We start from the raw sequence: 22,277 nt of genomic DNA, 5'->3' as shown, positions 1-22,277 counted from the left end.
TACAGTCAGTGATAGCCTGATACCAGATCATTGTGATCTTGAAATCTTGAAAACAGGGCCAACCCAAGTTAGTATTTTGATGGGAGACTACCAAGGAATGCCAGGTGCAGTAGCCATTATTTCAGAGGAAGGAACTGGCAAAACCACCCCTGAGGATTCCTAAGAAAACCATATGAAATTCATGGGTCACCTACGTCAACAGGGAACTTCAAGTTACACACACACACACACACACACACACAACAATGAATGATAACTTTTGGCTGGGATCTAATGGGATGCTTCCACTGATTGAATTGCTTCTGTCATGTAACTATAAAGAAGGTGTAATCCCCTGTCCAATAGTGCACATCAAAAACCTGCTCTGGGAACCTGGAAAACTCCATTGAGTTAGTAGAGATGGATCCCAGGGGGAGAGGAAGATAAAGAAATCCTGATGTAATTCTCAAAATGAAGCAGGATGTATGCTTCCACTTACTGAATTCACAGGCATTTTATTCAGTTTCTCTAACTGGCATTTGAACTGAAGTCTTGGGAACATATAATTTATCTAATTAATCAAGTAAATATATGTATACATTCCAAAGAAATTAGATCCAAGAAACTATGACGGGATTTCTGCAAGGTCCACTTCTGATAATGTCACATAGCATTAATTTACTTGTAAGCTGCTTTGGATGGGATATTGTCTTTTGCTTATACTACTCTACAATGTAATCTAGGTTTTATATTACTGTGCAGTGAATCATTTCAGTAAGAGTTAAAGCGTGAATCCAAAACAAGCAGAGTCTGCAGAGCCTCCTCATTTGGCTCTGGTCTCATCTTCTCTGACCCTTCCGCCTGGCAGACAAAACAGCTGACTGATTGTATGTTGCAAATATTGCACAACCACGTTTTTTTAACACAGATTAAAAATCCCCAGATTTTGCATGGGAGGAAGAGCCCTAGAACGGTGAGAACCAAGAGTGACTGCCTATGGCTAGAAAGTGTTCTTGTAGGAAGATGATGAGGTACAGGGGTCTAGAGTTATCCGGTGGTGCTCCTTCTTTCCTCTTGGGTTGTTTTCTAAGTACTTGGATGCAGCATCTTTCTGTGAGTGATGTCAATAATTATCCCTCTCCTCTCTCCATCAGATCTTTCTTTCCCACTCCTTCTCCCTCCCACTTTGCTGTGACATGGAGAGAAAAATCTTTAGTGGGTCCGTTCTGAAAGCTTCTTCTTTGGTTTGCTTGGTGATCTCTATAGAAATCAGTAATAATTGGAAGGGCAAGGAGTATGTGGAGTATGTGGAGAGGGGGTTGATTGAGATTATATCTGCACAGGATATTAACTGGAGTTAAGTAACTGAATAGGATCTGGGTGGGAGAGAAAATGGGAGGGGGCAGAAACAAAAAGAGAAAACAACAACAATAGGAATATCTTCTTGGCTGTAGGGATGTAATTACCTCTAAGGAAATGTTACCCTTGGTAGAAAAATGACCAATGAAACCTGAATAATTACTTAGATTCAGTTATCTTACTGTGGGATTAATCCACAGATAACATGATGAAGCACTGACTTCCCAGGGACACTAATAGTTACTGTAATTACTAGTTCATTCACAATGCTGTGTTTTACTTTATGGGACTGTCTGTTCTTAATTTTTATTTTTATGAGCCACTTAGTGAACATGTTACAGGGTAGCTTATAAATAATAATAATAATAATAATAATAATAATAATAATAATAATTGAAACGAACATGTCTGGCAGATGCTTTTCTCTTGCTGGAAAACTTGCGGATTTTATAGATTCTAACATGCTTTCAAGCACTAACATGAAAAATTTCAGGAAATGCATGGAATTAGAAGTTACTTTCAACAATGAAGTCAAAACTGTTCTTCTGTTACTCCATTTCTACAAGAAGGCAATATACATAGCCCCATCACAGAATGGAAAAATCAGCAAGGAAAAAAGGACATAGGGCAGTCTGTAGACTAGACAAATTCAAAAACATCTGCTCACAGGAATCAGAAGGAAGGTAGCAACAAGGATGAAAAATGAATGGCAAAATGGATTTCCAAATCAGATTTCCCCAAGAGCCATTCTTTCAAGTAAAAATGAAACTCCATGTCTCTATGCAGTATTCAAGAAAGTTTTCCAGCAAGGTGATTTCTGTGCATAGTTTAATGAAGACAAGTTCCTGTTCATTAAAATAGCCTCTGTATTGAGGCCATGTCACATTTAGCAGAGTGAGCCACTGCTCAAGTTCCACTGAAAATAAGGAGATCAAACACATTTTCCAAGTTGCTGATCCAATCTATTAAAGACATTGGCTACTCATGACCATACAACCAATCAACAGCACATTTGAACATTTTCCATAGGTTCATAAGAACAAAATTCTCACTGCTAGATGAAAGAGAATAGTGCATATGAGAATTTTAGACCAACTAAGGGGTTGTTCACATTACGTTATAAACCAGTTTACATACTGATTTAAAAAGGGATCAATCACAGCTGTGCCAGTTTTTTCCGACCTAAATTCCAGAGGGCAGGGCAAGGCAGGGCAAATCCCACTTAACCTGGTTCTTTTGGAACCGGGGATTTCAGCATGTCTTTTCAAAAGAACCGGTCCTTGTTTTACCAGCCGCCAATGGGAACTTGCTTTCAATTCAATACGGCACACAGGAAGGAAGGGCTTAATGTGTAGGGAGCAGATCATGCCCACCCATTTGCTCTCTCCCTGCCAGCCAAAGCCATAGCCATAGCCAGGGAGGGGGTTCTCCTAGGAACATCATTAGATGATGTACTTTTTAAAAAAAAAAAAATTGACAGCTTATGCACATCTTTGATATTGCATGGCCGCAGTAGACAGCATAAATACTTGCATCGTTGATATGAGAAAGGTGTGCATGATTTGCTTGAATTTTTTTTATTTAAAAAAAAAACCCTATCAGTGGGGCTGAGGGTTAGGGGTCTTTTTTTCCTCTTTCCCAAGAAAACCACAACAACCCCCAAGTTGATGCAAACTAAAGCTCTCGCACACATATTATATTGTATTGATACCCCACATTTAAACCCGCAGGGGTTTCTTGGCTGAGGGAGTGTGACTCCTCCCAAGGCTAACCTATCCCAGGGTTTCTTGCTAAGGGTTGTTCCAAGGCTGACAGGGAAGGGGGGGAAATTCATCCAAAAAGTGTGACATAGATGCTCATCATTTGATTGACAGTTAAAAAAACTCAGAGAACAATGGAAACTCAGCTCCATTTTAAACTGACACAAATGGTAATGTGAACTTCAACAGGCTTAAATTGCCACTAAGAGATTCGATCAGAGTAAATGTAGTGGGAACTTTGATTTGGTAGTGCATCATCGAATTTCCCCTGATCTACTTGGCACAAAAACATTAGTGTGAATGCGGCCATCATGCCTAGCATTCTCAGAGATCATTCCCTACAGTTGAATCAAATTTTATACTAGGTGAAGCCCTTCTAGTTAAAACTGCAAAAGACAACAACCTGGACTTTAGTGCTGATTCTGCAAGAGTAGCTGTGAATACACTGCTTGAGAATACAAGCCCACATGATCCATTTCCTTGTTGCCAACAGCACCAATTGGCATTATCACTAAATTACTTCATTTGGTGTTAAATTTAGCTTGATGGCATCTGCACAACCCATTTATATAAAGTTGTATTGATGGTTCCTATGATCATAAATATGTGTTCTTGACACATACACTCACAGGTCTGAAAGCACAACTGTAATCTGCTGAACTGACATCTACAAAAAATTGGCTGGGATGGGCCCCCAAGGATTTACAGGAATGCTATGAGGTATCCATTAAGAACATTTAAAGCAAGTTGCTTCCTGGTTTGCTTGATAAAACAGTGGTTATTGTATTAGGTTTATCAGTGCTGTCTTAAAATATCTAATTTTAATTAAGAGGTTCTTCTTTTAAAATGCAGAATCATTTCTGCATCACACCCTCCCCCTTTAAAAATAAGGAAGTATCATAAGGACCTCTTATTTCAAGGCCTTCCCACAGCTTCTCATGCAGTAAGCATGCCAGGCACACAAGGAAGTCGTGGTATGGTATTTTACTTACGGATGTGGTTTCATTTCAATATAATTTTTGGGAATGAAGCCATCTTTGCCATTGAGTTCTGCCTTGTACCAGTTTTGATCACATTCTTCATTCAAAACCTGGAGGAGAGAGATGGCAGGGAAAGGGAGAAAGAAAACAAAAACAAAATTCTTTATGTTCTTGATATGCAGTTGACATGCTTGTGTAATTCGATTTTGCCAGTTTTCTAAGTTCTTTCATTCTACTCCAACAGCTAAAGTGACTAGAAGTGAGAGAGGAAGTAACTTAGCTTTCCAAGTTAGGCAATTCTGTGGAATAATTAAAGACACACCCAGTTTGTGAATTCCATATTTAGTCTTTCAGTAAAGTTTGCCACTTTGGATCAAATCAACTAGACTTTGAAAATCAACCCATATGCTGAAACTCACTATGAAAAACATGATATGGAATGGGTGAAAGCTAGCATGTCATCAGAATTCTAACAGGATACAGGACTGATATAACACCTACCTATAGGTAGACTTGGGCGGTTTACAGACCGCCCCTTTGGGCCGGCCTGTACACGCCCCTTTCCCCGACGGATTGGGGCCTCAGCTGCCACAGCGGCAGCCCTGAGGCCCCGATCCGCCGCTTTTCCAGGCCGTGGGAAGCAGCAAAAGGCCGCTTCCCATGGCCTGGAAAGGGGTGTCCTTGGGGCTTCAAGCCCCAAGGACACCCCGACAGCAGCAGAGAAAAGAGAAAGGGGCCGCTCGGCCCCCTTCTCTTTTGTGTCACTGGTGCAGCTGTGTAAAGGCTGTGCCAGCGACACAAAACCAGGAAGGAGCTCCGTTTCGGAGCTCCTTCTGCGGCGACAGGACGTCATGTCCGCGCCGCCTCATTTGGAGGCGGTGCAGTCGTGACGTCCTAATGGCAGCGCCCATGTAGAATGGGCGCCGCCATTTAGTACGTACTGTGTACGTACTAGGGTTGGGGGCATCCGAAAGAGTACGTTACTAAAAGGCCCTTCTGGAAAGGGCCTCTGTTATCTTTAGGAATTCATCACATGATCTATACGTAAATGTTTTATAACTTATGGAGTCCATTTATGCTATCTTTGGTCTGGAAGCCTACACATAGCATTTAAAACGTATCCTTCATTCAGGCCTATATTCCATTTTTTAAAATTAAAAATATTTGTTTATTGCTCTCATCCTTCCTGGGTTAATAAAGCAATTCACAGTGGATAAAAACTTTCCTTAAAAACAGAATTCAACCATATTTTAAAAACTAGTTCGACCCCCTCCTTCTATTAAAATTGTCTTTGAATTCTTCTACATATTTAAGCAATCCACTTTCATTACATGTTACCTAACTCCAAAAAGGGAACTGGTACATTTCCTTGGCTGGGAAATGGAAAAACTCCAGACACATCTGAAGTTTCCTTTCCAACTAAAAGATCACACGACAAACAGAAGCACAAGTTACTCTCATATCAGGGAAAGAATACATTTTTACAACAACAAAATTATTAATTAATTCGCTAAGATCACATGCCATAATTAGATCAGAAAGTACTTAGCCTACATTTTAGTAGAGTTTAATATTATTCAATATAATGGAATATTTCATTATATCATTATATAATGAAACCATGTCATATATCAGCAAATGCATAATGAAACAACTGATATCAGTGATCAGCCAAAACCACCAGATTTGTTCAATTACTTGAACTTCTTTTTTTTACAAGTAACTGCCTTTTAAAAAACATCTCAATGTGCTCCTAGCCAAATTTACTGAGTATTTTAATTGTCACTCAATTAAATTATTTTACTAATTAGTTACTTCATGCCTCAGACTAACTATCTCAATAGATGTGCATCAAGGGAAGTTAAAGACTTTTCCCTATGACTAACAATCACATCATTTACTGTTGGAATTATCTTAATAGCAGTTATGATCTAAAAATATAAACAATGCTTACAATTAGTGCTAAATCTCTGATTAAAGTATACTTCAGATGCTCAGTTTAAGTCTAAATTTAGCTGAGTGAAGAAATTCATAAATCTTCAGACCTGTTAACATGAACATTGTGAATTTAATACACAGGTCATGTTCTGTTAACATTTTCCACACTGAAAAAATACAGCACAGTAAACCATGATATTATCTTTCCATGGTGGTGAGAATGCATGCTCCTGTGAGGCAAAAGGCTAGTCTGACATTAGCAGTGCTGCCAGTAGGTTCTCCCCTGTTACAGGCTTTTACTAAGAAGCCAGACTATAGTACCAAATAGCTACTAAGCAGCAGCAATAGTAGGGGTGACACTGGTGAAGGATGTCTCATAGATAACAGTAGTGTTTGTACTGTGCAGAAGGAGCCATAGTAAAGCCCTTTGGAATGTCTTTATGATGAGACAATCCAAAAAAAACAACAACAAGAGATAGTCCAGAAGATGTGACTCCATGGTCAGAAGGCACACAATGAGCTACTAGGGTATAGCAGAGAACAACTATGAGTAGCACTGTCACTAATGATGCAACTGGGCTCAAGCTGAAAGGATATTCAGCTGTTGACATGCTCAGAGATGAAAGGAAAGTCCAAAGCTGCACAAGACATTATTATAGGAATACGGAATAGGAGACACATCAACCAAGGGAAGCTAAACATAGTAAAATAAGAAATGAAACATATAAACATTGCAATACCTGGGGTAAACAAGCTGACATGGGCAGGAATGGGACTTTTGAGCCAGATAATTACACAGGTTTTACTCAGGAAATAAAAATGTAAGAAGAAATAGGGTAGCATTAAGAGTGATGAGAAATGTAGCAAAAGCTGTCAAAGGACATAATGCAATGAATTGTATCAATAAGACTTCAGGGGAAATCAATCAATACAGTCCAGCCTTGCCATATGCACCTTCGCCACCAATGTAATCAATAGGACTCTAGCATAATTTGCCTTATGTGTGTGGGGGTCCAGAATGGATCCTCCATGTATAGCAAGGGCAGACTATATACAGTGGGCCCTCATTATCTGTGAGCCTCCGTTGTCCCCAATGGCAGCGCATGCATGCGGTTTCAGGACAATGGGGGCTTACTGCTGTCCCTAATGGCGGCATGGCCACATGCATGCGCCACCACTGCGGACAACGAGACTTGAGGGCCTACAGTTTTTGGTATCCACGGTATGTGTGTGTGTGTGTCGGAATGGATCCCCCACAGATACCAAGGTCCCATAATAAGCATAATCCAAGTTCGTGCTACAACTACAGAGAAGAAGAAGAAAGTGAAAGATTCCATACTGGAGTCCAGGAGGAAACTGACCACATGCCAAAGCAGGTCTTCCTGCTAATCATAGGCAATTGGAATGTAAGAGTACAAAATCAAAGACTGTAGAGAAATTTGTTGTGGGGTCAAAAAGCAAAGTGGAAGACTGACTTGATTTTGCAAGGCCAACATCTTGTTCATCACAAACACATTCTTTGAACAACCAAAGAGATGACTGTAAACATGGGCATCACTTGATGGCCAGTATAGAAATCAAACAGACTACATCATTGGAAGCAGAAGCTGGAGAAATTCCATTCTTTCTGCAAAAATGAGGAGGGGGATCAGATTGTGGCACAGACCATGAAGTGATAATACCAAAATTAAGAGTAAAGCTAGTGAAGAACAATAATCATGCCAAAATACAACCTGAAAAACATCTCCACAAAATTTAACAATAACATAAAAATAGATTCGCATTATTAAGCCTGACTACTGGAAACCACAAGAATTCTGGACTGAAGCTAGGGCTACTGTCAGGGAGAAATGCAAAAAGACACTATCTGCAGCAAAAAAGAAGGAGAAGCCTTGAACGATTAAACTCTAAGCAGTTCAGGACAGCTGGGAAGCAAAAGTAAAAGGGGACAGAAATAGGGCACTGCCTATCTGTTTAACTTGTACGCTGAACACATCATACAAAACGCAGGATTAGAGTTGGAGGAAGTATGTGTCAAAATTGGAAGAAGGGACACCAACAATTTAAAATATGCAGATGGACCATACCCCTAGCAGAAAATAGCAAAGCCTTGGAAGAATTATTGAAGAAAGGCAAGGGCAGGTCTACAGTTAAACATTAAGAAAACAAATGCTTGGTAAAGGTAAAAGGCAGCAGAAAAGAGGAAGACTGGCCTCCAGATGGATAGACTCAGACAAACAGGCCATGGCCCTGAGTCTGCAAGAGCAAAGCAGAGCAGAGTGATTGATGACAGGATGAGTTGGAGGTCTCTCATTTATAACAAAAACTTTTCTTTTTAGAAAGTACACTACTATAGGTTTTCAAACATGTTTTATGTATGTTACGTACAAGATGATTATGGCTATCACTGTGCTTTTTTGACTGCATAGGTCATGATAAACATAGAAGGTAAAAATGTTAAACGTTTTGATTAGAAAACCGAAGAGCGTTGAATTTCACAATGTGACTGATGTCAGCAGAAGTCTGAAATCAAGCATTAAGTTTCATTAGGCTAGGAAAACAATTCTATTTTTATAGGTGTTAGAAGTGAAAATTCCTAAAGACTTGAAATGATAGCCAAGTCAGTAATTAATGGGAATTGTTGGGAAGTAAAACAACTGTTCTTTTGTACAGGAACATTTGTGGCTGAGAGGAAAGGTATTTTTAGCAATTATACTTGAAGCAAGCCTATGTGACAGCCTTGGTCTGTATGTAGTCTATTATTATAGTCATACTAAGAGCACTTAGGATTGCACCCTGTCAGTTCCTAGTTTGATAAGAGACCTCTAATCATGAAAGACCATCTCTCTCCTTGGGAGAAAAGGTGTGTGTGTATTATTGCTTAGAAAATGTGAAGTTGTTTGGGAGGGGCAAACTAGACAACTGGATTAGAACTATACAACAGTTACAGTTACATGTCTGGACAAAACAAGACTCTACAGGATTCCTAATTTATGATTATAAGGAGTCAGCTACTGCACTCTGTCTGTCCACATTTTTGCCCCCACCAGCTGTTTTAGGCTCAGGAGAGGTTTGTTTTTTTTTAAAAAAAACAAAAAACAGGAAGTGACTAGGAAGTCAACTATCACTTCCTATTGAAAAAAGTCCCTGTGACGACACATTATTTCTTAACACTGTTCTTTTTGGTTGACAGCACCCTGGGCCTTTCATCCCACTGCTGCCACCAAATTATGTGACAGGTAGACGCATACTCTTCTGAGATCTGCCACCAAAATATACTTATGGGACGGTGGGTCCCCAAACTGAGGCAGACCCTTTTCCTAGTTTAAGACTACTGTGTAATAACAATGATGGTAACATGGATGTGATTTAAACTGTAGACAAGCTTTTGTTGAAATAAAATCTGAACTTTATTGAACAAGTGTTTTAAACAAATACTTCTTAAACAGTTGTTGGTTCAGGTACTTGGGTTTTCTTATTGCTGTTAGTAAGATTACTTTCTTAAGGTTACCAACACTCACACTGTCCTTCCTGTTTATATTCCTAAACCTACAAGCTAATAATATTGCTACACAGGCTAACTATAATAACTCCCTGACTGGGAGTAACTATCTGGTTAAAAGTCCCTTACTCTAGACTTTAACCATAGTCCCCTCTCTGGAACTAACCTCACCTAGGCCCTTCCCTGGATTCGGCAGAACCCTATCCAACTTTCCCTGTCAGCAACAGCCCTATTTATCTTCTCCAGCCTTCACTGTGATTGGCTGGCACCAGCTTCTTCCTATTGGCTGTTGTTATGCTGGCCCATCTCTGTCAGCTCTCCACAGTCTCCTCAACCTAAAATGGCCCAGCTCCATAAAACATGGCAAGATTGTTCCTGAAACTCAACCAGAGGACAGCTGGGGACAAAAGCATAAAACACTGGAGGGTGGGGGACAAAAATAATACATCTGCACATGCCTTGCTACTCCCCCACTTCAGCTTGAACAAACTGTGGAACTTTACTGCATAGTTTATTTATTGTGCAGTTCAAACACTGGCAGAACCAGCTCTCTGGTTTGTTACCTCCCAAGAAAAAGAGAGAACACTTAAAGCAAACTGTGGTTTTGGAGAAATTAAACAAACCCAGAAAGCCAACTGCACCTGAGATTCAGACATCATGAGTTACCACAGATCAAAGCTCATTGGTTTATTTAGCCATTCCTACAACAGGTATAAAGATCAGGCAGCATATACCAATATGCTCCTTATATCCTATAAGACAGGATTCCGTCATGTTGTGGAGCCAAGACATATTTCATGTAAGTATACAACAATATTTGTATACTATTATATTAGATATAACAAACAGAGAGCCTAGTCAGGTTTAGGACCATTCCACACATACGAAGATACACCTCTTCTTCCTTACTCACCACAGTCCTTGTGACCCTTTCCCAAGCTGCTATTCATCTCAAAAGAGAAGCTGTCATTGTGTGAGGGTTAATCTCTACCACAGAAAACATGTAAATCATTATTAAAAATCAGCAAACAATTAACCTTTGCCAAAGAAAGATGAATTTGGCTAATGAACATTGCATATTCTGGCATCAATGAGCATATTCTGGCATTGGTATGACCCGGTGTGTGGGGGGAGGGGTACTGCCTTGACCCCCCCCCCCCAGGGCTGTCTGTCTGCCAAGATTCTCACTGCAGCTCCACCAGTCCATGAAGGCAATGTCCCCATACAGCATCCACTGCTGAGGGGGTGGCACTGCAGTCTCTGGAGGATCTGTTTAGGATCCAGTGTGGCTGCTGGGCAAGTGGGAAAGGGAGGTGATGCCCATTCTCACTCACTCAGTAGCTGCACCAGTTCCTCTGGATATACCACCCCACTAGGTGACATCCCCCTCTGGGATGTCACCCGGTATGGTCTGCACCCTTGCATTATTATCATTATTAACCTTTATTTATAAAGCGCTGTAAATTTACACAGCGCTGTACATACAATCTTTTTAATTGGACGGTTCCCTGCCCTCAGGCTTACAATCTCTTGGTTGACAAAGAACCTAGCTCTAATATCCTAAAAGCTCATATAACCCTACAGTCTTGAGGATGAGTCAAGGTTTCTCATGCAAGGGAGCTATGGTTCAGTTGAGAGAGACAATCAATGGTATTAGCATGCAATTACAGTTCTACACTGGAAAACTCGAGAACCAAATGATCATTTAACACACTACACTTTCTAGAAATCCACACCTATGAAAATAGTGACATAATTTCTCCCACCCTTCAATCATGCTGAGTGCAGATATGTGTAAGGCTCATTAATAATACCAATTCACAAAAACCTTTGTGCAGTCTCTACAAGTTGTAATAGTAGACAACAACCCACAGCAATACTCAAATGTTGTTATTTAGGCTGCTAAGTGGAACAGGCTCAGCTGAGGGCCTGCAAGAGAAAGTTTAGACTTAATGGAACCAGCCAGTGATTCTGTGATGAGATGAATAGCAATTCTGGAAACCAAGGTCTTGAAGCAAAACAAATTGCTCGTACAAAGGAATAATAAGAAAATGTACAAGATGTGTTGTTGCCCATATTAGTTCAGTATATCTATCCCGAATGCTTTTTGGACATCTGACCTTTGCTACAAAGCAATCTGTCTGGCATTTTTAATAACTCGTGATTAAAGAGTTCAGCAGTTTTCTACCTTCTGTTGTAATCCGCCTTGAATGTTGTAACCCGCCTTGATCTCAAGGAAAGGCGGGCTATAAATAAACGATTTATTATATTATTATTTAACTAAGGTTGTAAGGATGAAGCCTCCTCTTTGCCTGCAAAAGTATGCGTACATGTTTGCTTGTTCATACATATATATTGCTATGTTTGCTGTGCACAACAGTACATATTATCTCAAATCTTTTATCAAGAACCCGAGTAGCTACATATTTTGAAACTTGTTAGCACTCAGACTGGCGAGAACAGAGCTGAGCAAATATGGACCTCTAGAATATTTTTTAAAGTACAGCTCCCATAAATCCCTTTCAACTGATTATATTGGCTAGAGCTGATGGAAGTTGCCAGTGAAAAACATGTGGAGAACCACAGTTGTCCCCCTCCATTCCAGAAGCTGACTCGCCATCCTAAATGCCAAAAAACTAGTACTCTGACACAAATATCCTAGAAATGAACTGCTAAACAAGGAAGTTGCGATGTAACTCTTATTATGTGTGAGTTCTAGCTGAAACTGCAAAAGGCATGGTGATTAGACATGGATGATCATGCCACCACATCATGTGAGGATACCAGCATTCACTATAGGAAGACCAGCTCCTCTACATCTCCCTGCACTGGACTCTTCTGGTAATGACAACCACCTTACATCATCCTCAGGGAACATTTATTTTTTCTGGAAAAGAAGCAAGAAGTTCCTCCAGGAGGATCTAATTGCTTTTATAGAGGTAGGAAACTCATTTCCAGTTCTTGACAAATCCACGATTCATCTGGCATTTGGTTCATGTTCTGAGCATGTACCAGTGATGGCAACCTGACTAGAAGACTATCCAGATAAGGGAGTACTGTAGCTCCCACCCTATTCAAAGAGGTTAGAAAATTTATCTCGGAATATGCTGTCTTGCAAGGAGAGGAGGGGAAGGATAGGATATCACCTGGTATCTCTTATTTTCTCTTCTGCACCCTGATGGAGAAAGACACATGGTTTAGTTATGAGACATCAGCTCAGTATGGTTCACAGTACGTTCTAGGTCCAAGGGAGTAAGAACAAAACTACCCATTTCATATTTGCTTCATGATCAAATAATAAAATGCAATGTTTGAAAAAACCTCACTTCAGATGTCACACTGAAATTCGTTTTGGCTCTTTCCTTCCTCTTCTGAAAACGGAAACAGGAAACAAGGTTTGGTTTGAGTTGTCTTGGAATGCAGTCTTCAATAAGCACACTACATTTCATTCAGATGTCTTCAGCTCTATCCTGGCGTTACAGAGGTGCAGGTTGAGTCTCCCTTATCTGGATTTCCAAAATCCAAAATTCTCCAAAAACTAGATTTTTTTTTCATGGATGGATGAGATAGTGACACTTTTGGTTTCTGATGGTTCAATATACACAAACTTTTTCATGCACAAAGTTATTAAAAATAATGTATAAAATTACCTTCTGGGTAGGTGTATAAATTGTATAAAAAACATAAGTGAATGTTGTGTTTACACTTGAATTCTATCTCCAAGATATCTCATTATGTACATATGTGCAAATACAGGTATTCCAAAATAAAGAAATAAAAAAGAAATAAAAATCTGAAATCCAAAACATTTCTGGTCTCAAGTATTTCAGAAAAGAGAGATATTACCTGTACTGCATTCGAAACTGAGAAACACAATCCTCAACATAATAGTTATACAAAATCCCTCATTTTATTCAACCCTCACCAGAAGACTGTTGAATACCTTTCCGCAGCAATTTTTTTTTTTGCAGAAAACCTAAGACACCTAGGATGGTTTAGGATTCCACTTTTGTTACAAATAAATTTTATTTGTCATTCCTTTCAAATTTGTCATTCCTCTCATTGCTATACAGTCATCCCTCCATATTTGCGGCTTTGATATTTGCGGCTTTGATTATTCATGGATTTTATTAATATGTTCTCTCTAGGACTGTCTAGGTCCTCCAGTGCAACTCTGTGGTCAACTTTAACTAAAAGTTGCACTGAAAGACCATTTGTAGCTACTCCAGTGCCATTCTATGGTCAGTGTATGTTGGACATTGACCACAGAGTTGCACTGGAGGACCTAGAGATTCCTAGAGAGGTGTCCTTCAGGTAAAAACATGGTGTTTTTGTTATTTGTGGTTTTTCCATATTCACGTGGGTCTTGTTCCCTTAACCCTAGCAAATATGGAGGGACAACTGTATAGCAATGTTGACAGCTCTAATACAGCTTGTTAAGAATTCCTGTGTAAAAAGCTTGGCCAACTGAAGGAAACCTATATGTAGTTTTTTGTGGGTTTTTCGGGCTATGTGACCATGTTCTGGAAGAATATATTCCCGATGATTCACCTGCTTCTTTGGCTGGAATCTTCAGAGAAACGTACTTCACTGAAAATTGTAATTGTAATTTGCGGTGGCAGCAGAGCTTCCAGAAGAGGCAATTTATTTGGGGGAGGGGGCACTATGGAAAGTCTAGAGAGTTTGAGGTCTAGAAGAATAGCCTCAGGGCTGCATTTTGCCCCTGCCACAAACTAACTTATCTCTTACTGTGATGTCATGCACTTTGGCCATAATGCCTGGTGAACCATACAAGTAACTGGTATTAATCTGGAATCAATATAAGAGATCATATGCACTGTTGAACATCTTTATAATATTGTTGTGTGTCTTCAAGTTGTTTCCAACCCTAAGGCACCTATCTTGGCAAGATTTGTTCAGAGGTAGTTGGCCACTGCCTTCCTCTGAGGCTGACAGAGTGTGACTTAGCCAAGGTCACACAGTGGCTGAGCTGGGAATCCAACCCTAGTCTCCAGAGTCATAGTGCAATACTCAAACCACTACATCATGCTGGCTCCTATAAGCCAAGTATACACAAATGTATATGTGGGTACATTTAAAAAAGAAGAGTATGATTGACTGTGTGTGAGAGGAGGGGGGGAGGACATTATCACACCGTCCTGCTGTCCTGCCACAGTCCTATTTAACAACGGAAGCATACTGGTTTAATATAATTTCTTATCACACTTTTCTCCACAACAGTGCTGTGGTGATCCATGGTTGAGTGATCTGTTTTCTGCACTGCCAAACACTGCCTTCTGGAAGGCTCAAGATCAACCCCACCAATCTCCATCTCCTCCTTCAGACAGAAGCAGCTGCTCCAAGCACCCTCCTTGCCTTTCTCTTCCCCTCCAGGACAAAAAAAGGTTTGGGAGGAGAAGAGGGACCAGGGCCCAAGTCTTTCCCTGTTATGGTGTTCTATGGGCATAAAAGCAACTGTTGCTATCTTGTTATGGTTCTTTGAACACAGAAGCTACTCCTGCTGGATTGGATCCCTTGAGACTATGTTTTCCAGATAACTGCCACCACCTGATGAATTATCTTCTCCCCCCTTTAGCAACACATCAGAACTTTGCTGGGAGATCTGCAGATACTTTCGCTTGCCAACTTAGGAAATAACTAGCAAGCTAAGGCATGTGAAAAAAGAGTATGAGCGAGGCATGGTACTTTGAAGAAAAGCTTTATTCTAACTAAGGACGTCAAGCAGGATATCACTACATGTAAGACCAGGAATGTAAATTACAGAATACAGTCATTTCAGGCAAGCCAGTAAAATAAACCAGAAATCTAACGCCACTAACTAGTACAGGTTTCTAACCTTACCTACAGCTCAGATGGGATTTGTAGTTCTTGATATTTCTAGACAGCTGGAAGCCTGGACTCCACTGTCCAGTTCTACCAGCTCCTTATGATCTGCCTCAGGGCAGACAGCCTCCAAAGGCAGACAAAGGCAAAACTCAAGCCTCATTCTGCAAGGAGGCTTTTTAAAATCAGGGAGTCATTACTTGTGATGTAAGCCTTCATTAAAATGCATCTCTTCCCCCATTATTCAACCCTTTGTTGTCTGGGAAGAGGTCCTCTGATAAATGGAAGGACTCCCATTTATCACCCACACCCTCCCTTGAGCAAGTCTCATGTGCCCCACTGGAATCCCACCCCACAGTTTGACAACCACAGACCTAAAAGGAAATATTAGCAACACAAAATATATTGGGGAATCTAGAAGTCACAAAAACATGTCCAAGGAAGTAGTTCCCTTCTGCACTAGCAGACTTAACAGGAGAGTTAAATCAAGTGCTCAGCTTACTTAAAAATAAATTCTTAACTTCATAAGAAACCACAGAAACAAATGACTTTTCTGAACTGTGATCTAGACTTAAATGTAATATAATCGCCTTGTAGCTTCCTCTCTCATTTTTAGTATACAAACTAAATATAATCTGGAACAAAATTAAGAAGGTTGATTAAAGACAAGGAAATTACATTATCAAACATTAACAATTATTGTATGAGAATAATTTTTATTATCTCTTTACAATCCTGAATTTTTTTAGATACCAAGCAACAAGCCATCTTCTTGGTTAATTGCTTTCTATTCCTTTTAGTTACCCCTGCTAGTTCTGCATATTGTTTTTAATGCCTGTTACTATGAAGAAGCTCAGCCCTCAACATAACTGGAAACTGAATTCAAAGAGCTCCCTTAACAGTTTCTCAAAAAGAGGAAGCTGAACATTCTAACTAAGGAAGAGACAGAGTTTACAGAGTGCACTGAGTGGTTTGAGCCCACCAGTCTTTTATAACTGTAGTATTCAGGATGTTATCACGGAAACAGAAGACAGAACATCCTTCCTTATATCAAACTTAATCTCCATTTAAAAGTGAGGAATACAGCATTTTACAGGGCACAGAGTAAATCAGTCTCTGGTTAGTTAATGGTCCAGTTAAGCAGATGTAGTAATCCTAAAACACTGCTTTCTCTGGTCATGTGAAATCCTGTGTTCACACTATAGCTTACATATATACTTTAGTTTTGTTGTATTTATCCTCTGTACTTTACACTTATTCTTTAAACAATGATAGATTTATACTCATCTATGATGTTGCTTCATCTCCAAGCAACACTTACCAGCAACCTGCACCTACCTATAGTAAAAGCACAACAGTCTCTTAGGCCTACAACAAACCAAATTTGTACAAAGGTTCTATTTGTAAGAGGTTAAGCAACTGGCTTGTTTTGTTTTTAAGTTAGTTTGATGCCAGAACAATTAGAAAATTTGCACAAGGATACATAAGGCTGTTGCCTTCCCAAAGAAAAACAATGAATTAAAAGCCACTTAAATTTACAATAAAAACTCTTTCACAAAGCAATATGACATGGACCTCAATGCATGTATATGCCTGCAAAGCCTGTCAGCTTATGGTGACCTCACGAACTTCATTATGTTTTCTTAGGTAAGGAATACTCTGAGGTGATTTTGCCCACTCCTTCCCCTGAAATACAGTGGGCCCTCCTTATCTGTGGACTTGCCATCCACGGATTCAAGCATCGCAAATGGCAAACCGTACTGCCATTATGGCAAGGTGGCTCCAGAGGGAATCTGGGTGCTGGGCTCCTCTGCTTCCTGGGTGCCCAAAGATGAGAAGTGGAGGAAGAGGAAGGAGGGAGGGATGGTGACCTAGTGGCTCCAGAAGGAGCAGGTGTGGAGCAGGTGAGAGAGGAAAGCGTAGGCAGCATTCAGAGCAAGTGAGTGCTTCTCAGCATGGGTGCGCACTGGCTCACCTGCCTTGGTCAGAAGCCTGCCCTGCCACTGCCCTCTGGCCTGGCGGCGGAGTGGGGAATGAAAGGGGGTGGGCAGAAGGAGCGCTCTGCTCTTCCTCTCTCCCTCCTCTTGGTTCTGGCCAGGCAGGGTCTGGGCTAGACTGGCTTGGTCAGTCAGTTACTTGCCCCCCCCAGCCATAAATCCTAGTCCCCAGATGGAGACACCCCGTCCCTCCCTCCTGCAAAGAGGTGAGCAGAGTCCCCACCATCCCTCCTTCCTTCTTGCCTTCCTTTTCTCCTCCTCCTCCGCCTCTCTGGACTCCCTCACTCCCTCCGTGCCCAGGGATCTCTCCTTCCTCCCCTCCCGGCTTCCCCGCCTGTGGCTCCTTCTGCCCTCCAGAGACACAAAAATGGTGGTGCCACTGCAGCCAGAGGGACCCGTGCCCAAGGGAGGACATGAAATGGCCAGGACATGCCTCCTCCAAGCAGGACACGCCCCCTTTTGCCCTGCCCAGGAGGGAATTTGAATATACATGGATTTTGGTATCTGCGTAGGGGTCCAGAACGTATCCCCCACGGATACCAAGGGCTGACTGTATAGCCTGCAGCACCAGATATTTGTTGGTGGTCTCCCACTGAAGTACTAACCAGAGTCAACCCCGCTTAATTTCCAAGAACAAGTGGAATCTGGTACCTTTAGAGTATTTATGCACATGGGTCCTACTAGTCGTTTGTAAATGTTAGAAATAAATGCTTTGTGTGCCTACACATAGGAGTCAACAAGGAGTTATAGATGGGCCTGTTTATATGTTGAGGTATTAAGAGGCTCACCAGTCTGAGGGGGGACATTTTGATTACAGAGAAAGCCAAATCACTGAAAATGGTACTTTAAAGCTGGAGTTTTTGTTGTTATTTTATTACCCTTGTCTTAGCATGGTACAAGAGTCAAGCAGTAGAGACTAGTTGGAGACTCTCGCCACCATGACTCAAGAATGCACTACATTTTATTCAGGCATGCATAAAACAGTCTTCAGAACACATAGCGCTGAATTATCTTCCAATGTCCACAAAAAGTAATATGACATGTTAGCATAATTTAAGATCAATAGATTCAGTCCTGACTCTTAAAGATGTGTTCCAACAAGTTAATTCTTGAAAGAGAAAAAATAATCTGTCAGTATAATGCTATTTAATAATTTGGTATCGCAGGAATTTTTGGTTCATGGTTCAAAAGTGAAAGCAAAATTGACTGTCAAAGAAGCCATCTAATGAATAATGAAAGAACAGATCTTTATTACCATATATTATCTACTGAAAAAACTTCCTGTGCACAAGTGTACTCATTATTATGTATCAAAAAGATGATGCTGTTTAAAACTCATTATTTAGCTTTCCCAGGTTTGATAACCAGAAAATATTTATCTTACCTCCCCCTCCCCTAAAATTACCAGGGGACTACCATTTCTATTCACCAGACCATGAGTCCCACTCTGGAAGAAAGACAGCATACAAATAAAATAGATAAAAAATAACAATGTGGAGAATTAGCAGTAAGATCATATGAACTTCAAACAAAGCACCATCACCACAACCTGTATATACCTGAAACCAAATCGAGAATTAACACTCGTCCAATATGGACACCGAGAAACAGCAATATAAGGGCATTTCTGTACGATAAGACTGCACGTGCCATGTTCCAAACAGGAGTGTTTAATTTTCCATGTGCTTAGAGAAATCTTGGGAATCCTGTATGCCAAACTGAACTCCATAAAAAAGAAGTGTTGGTGGTGTTGCCATAGAGAATGTAGACTGAGAATGGAGAATGTAGACCTTTGAGACTGACTGATATAATTTAGGATGACCTTCTTCACTTCTTCAAATGCACTGATAGAGTACAAAATTAATGGCACAGATATATTAGGAGTTATATTGTGGGGTGGGATCAGAGTGCATAAAGTGTGAAATACAGTACATAAACTGTGAGATGACAGTTGATGAAGTGATAATCTTCTGGGAACAGCCATGAGAAGCACATTTTATCTACTGAATATAATCTGTGCCCTTTACTGTAATCCCAATCCTCTCCAGCTAGACTCAATGGAAGTATAGTGTCTAGATCAAGGGAAATAATAGTGCCATTCTATTCTGCTTTGGTCAGGCCTCACCCAGAATACTGTGTCCAGTTCTGGACACCTCAATTCAAAGGATGTTGAGAAGTCAGAGTATCCAGAACAGGGCAACCAAAATGGTGAAAGGTCTGGAAACCATGCCTTATGAGGAGCAATTTAGGGAGCTGGGTATGTTTAGCCTGGAGAAGAGGTTAAGAGGTGATATGACAGGCGAAGGCATTCCTCTTCAGACAGCCATTCAAAACAGAAAGCTTTTAAAGAATGGGCCAGGGTGTTATATTGTTTTAATGTGTTTTAAACATTTTTATCGTTTTGAATTATTGCCTAATTTAACATGTAATTTGTTCTAATCATTGCAGTAATTTAATTCTCTTTTAATGTACTATTTTTGTATGCTTTTAACTGCACTGTTTTTTAATGTTGTAAGCTGCCCTGATTCCCAGTATTGGGAGAAGGGTGGGATATAATAATACTAATACTAATACTAATACTAATAATAATAGAGCGCTGTTTAAATATCTGAAGGGATCTCATACTGAAGATAGAGAAAAGTTCTTTCCTGAAGCTCCAGAGAACAGGACCCAGAGCAATGAATTCATTAACTGCAGAAAAAGAGATCCACCTGAACACTATGAACTTCCTGACAGTAAGAGCTGTTTGACAATGGAACACACTCCCTTGGAAAATGGTGGAGTCTTCTTCTTTGGAGGTTTTTAAACAAAGGATTGATAGCCATCTTGGGGGGGGGGGGGGTACTTTGATTACTTTGACAATGTATTCCTGAATGGCAAGGGGTTGGACTTGGAAGGCCCTTGAGGTCTCTTCCAACTCTACAATTCTGTGATTCTATCTTCCCCTTAGAGAAGTCACAAAGCCAGTAACCAACAGCAGCTTATGTAATACTTTATATTTTGCCACTTATTGCCATTAAATGCAACTTTTTAAAACCTTCATCAACATGGCTTAGATCTGTTTAAAATGTAAGTTGGAATGTCATTTCCAACTTAGGGCGACCCGAAGGCAAACCTATTTCCTTGGCAAGATTTGTACAGAGAAGGTTTGTCATTGCTTTCCCCTGAGGCTGAGAGCATATGTCTTACCCAAGGTCACCCAGTTGGTTTCACAGCCCAGCTGGGAATCAAACTTTGATCTCCAGAGTTGTTGTCCAATGCTCACACCACTATGCGATGCTGGCTCAGAAGATCAGAATAATTAGCTTTAATACATTTTAAAACAATGAAGAAAGTCATTCTTGATTATTAAGGATCCTTCAAAATAAAATAGATGCAAGGAGAATAAGTACTTCAGCTGACATTTTATTCACAATCATCTTAGGATAACACAATGATTCTTATACTTCATCCACTAAGAACAGGAAAACATGTATTCAAACATTAACCGGCATTCTCTTCAACTCGCTTCTCTTTATTCCTCATTCCATTGCACATGTTTATAGAAAATGGGGTAAGATGAGCACCCTAGAATGCCAATTTGGAAGCTCCTTTGTCTTTTAATTTCTCATCTATGATTCTCTAAAGGAAATATTGTACAGTACAGTTCTAAAACTTGCATTATGAACTAATTCAAACAAAAATCATTTACACTTATGTGTCTAGAAGTTGCCACATTCACAGTCATTTCTATGGATTATTTTAATATTCAGGCTCAAACTACAAAGGTTTTGTAGAATGAGGTTTTAAAACACACAAGTTAAAAGTGAGATTTCAATATTTAGGTTTCAGGAATGTTTCAAAGACCAGATGTTTAGCACGCCTCAAAATTAACTACTAGGCTCTCAAAATATATTTTTTCAAGGCTTTTTGGCCAACAGAAATTAGAACACAAATACCTTAAACTTAGTAAATATGAGCTTCCAAAATGTGCAAGATTTACCTGAATGTCCATTTAAAAAACAAACAAACAAGCATGTCCTAACTGGGTCATTTCCCTTCTTGCAGCTACTAAGGAAAGGGTTAACAAAACAACTCTTTACAGACCTAGAACACTTAACAGAACGAAATCAGAATAATATGATTACTATAATCTGTCTCACACATACACAGCTGGAGTTTTGTCTAATCACTCCATTCCAAGACATATTGACAGAGATAACAGGCCAATTTCTTAGAATAAGCTGCTTTTCAAGGTTTACCCTTAGGCTTGCAGCTCCCTCCACTCCTCAAACAAGTCTACATGTTTTGCCAGATCCTTTTGTGTTTGATCAATCTGAAATAGTATATGCTGCCTCACAGAAGTAGGAAGATCAATTGAATACATTGAAGTATCTTTTATTGGTAATACTGCTACCATTTTAAATGCTAAAGTATTTCAGAGTCTTCTTCCTTAAATCAAATGGACATATATCCCTCCCAGAGTGACCAGCAGTTACATTAAATTCTAATTTTGCATCCAAGCATGAGATCATATTGTATACAATACAATAAAACTGCAGTTTAAGAAAAAAGGCCTAAGCACTGCCTTGTGTAAATGCTTTTAACAAGAGGGTTGTTCAACAGAACCCCAAAACCAGATAGTGCTATGGTTTCCAAACTTTGCTTCTCCAGGTATTTTCAATGTCAGCTTCCAGAAGCCTCAGCCATTATAGCCAATGTTCAGGGATACTGGGAGTTAAAGTCCAAAACATCTGGAGCATCGAAGTTTGGTGTAGAGAGTATAAAGAGGATGAAAAAAGGATTGTTGTTAGTAGTGAAAAATGACTTAATTATGATATTTTAAAAAAGACAGTTGAAGAAATTTGTTAAAGCCAATTCCAATGGTATAGAAGCACCATCCTCATCCTCATCTCCCTCCCTCCCTCTGGATCAAGAC

At 40.0% G+C, this 22,277-nt stretch overlaps 1 protein-coding gene across 1 annotated transcript in view; it reads right to left on the bottom strand.

Moving 5' to 3' along the window:
• The window catches only part of GRB2 (growth factor receptor bound protein 2), a 63,171-nt gene that overhangs the window by 8,306 nt on the left and 32,588 nt on the right, over positions 1–22,277 (bottom strand). Inside the window, exon 3 of the mRNA XM_089536433.1 lies at positions 4,091–4,188. Coding sequence (XP_089392559.1) covers positions 4,091–4,188 — 98 coding nt within the window. The remainder of the gene's footprint in view (positions 1–4,090; positions 4,189–22,277) is intronic.

This window comes from Sceloporus occidentalis, unplaced genomic scaffold, assembly GCF_023333645.1.
Source record: "Sceloporus occidentalis isolate IW3139 unplaced genomic scaffold, rSceOcc1.0.p SCAF_1, whole genome shotgun sequence".
NCBI lineage: Eukaryota > Metazoa > Chordata > Lepidosauria > Squamata > Phrynosomatidae > Sceloporus > Sceloporus occidentalis.
This window is presented reverse-complemented; position numbering and strand designations above follow the sequence as displayed.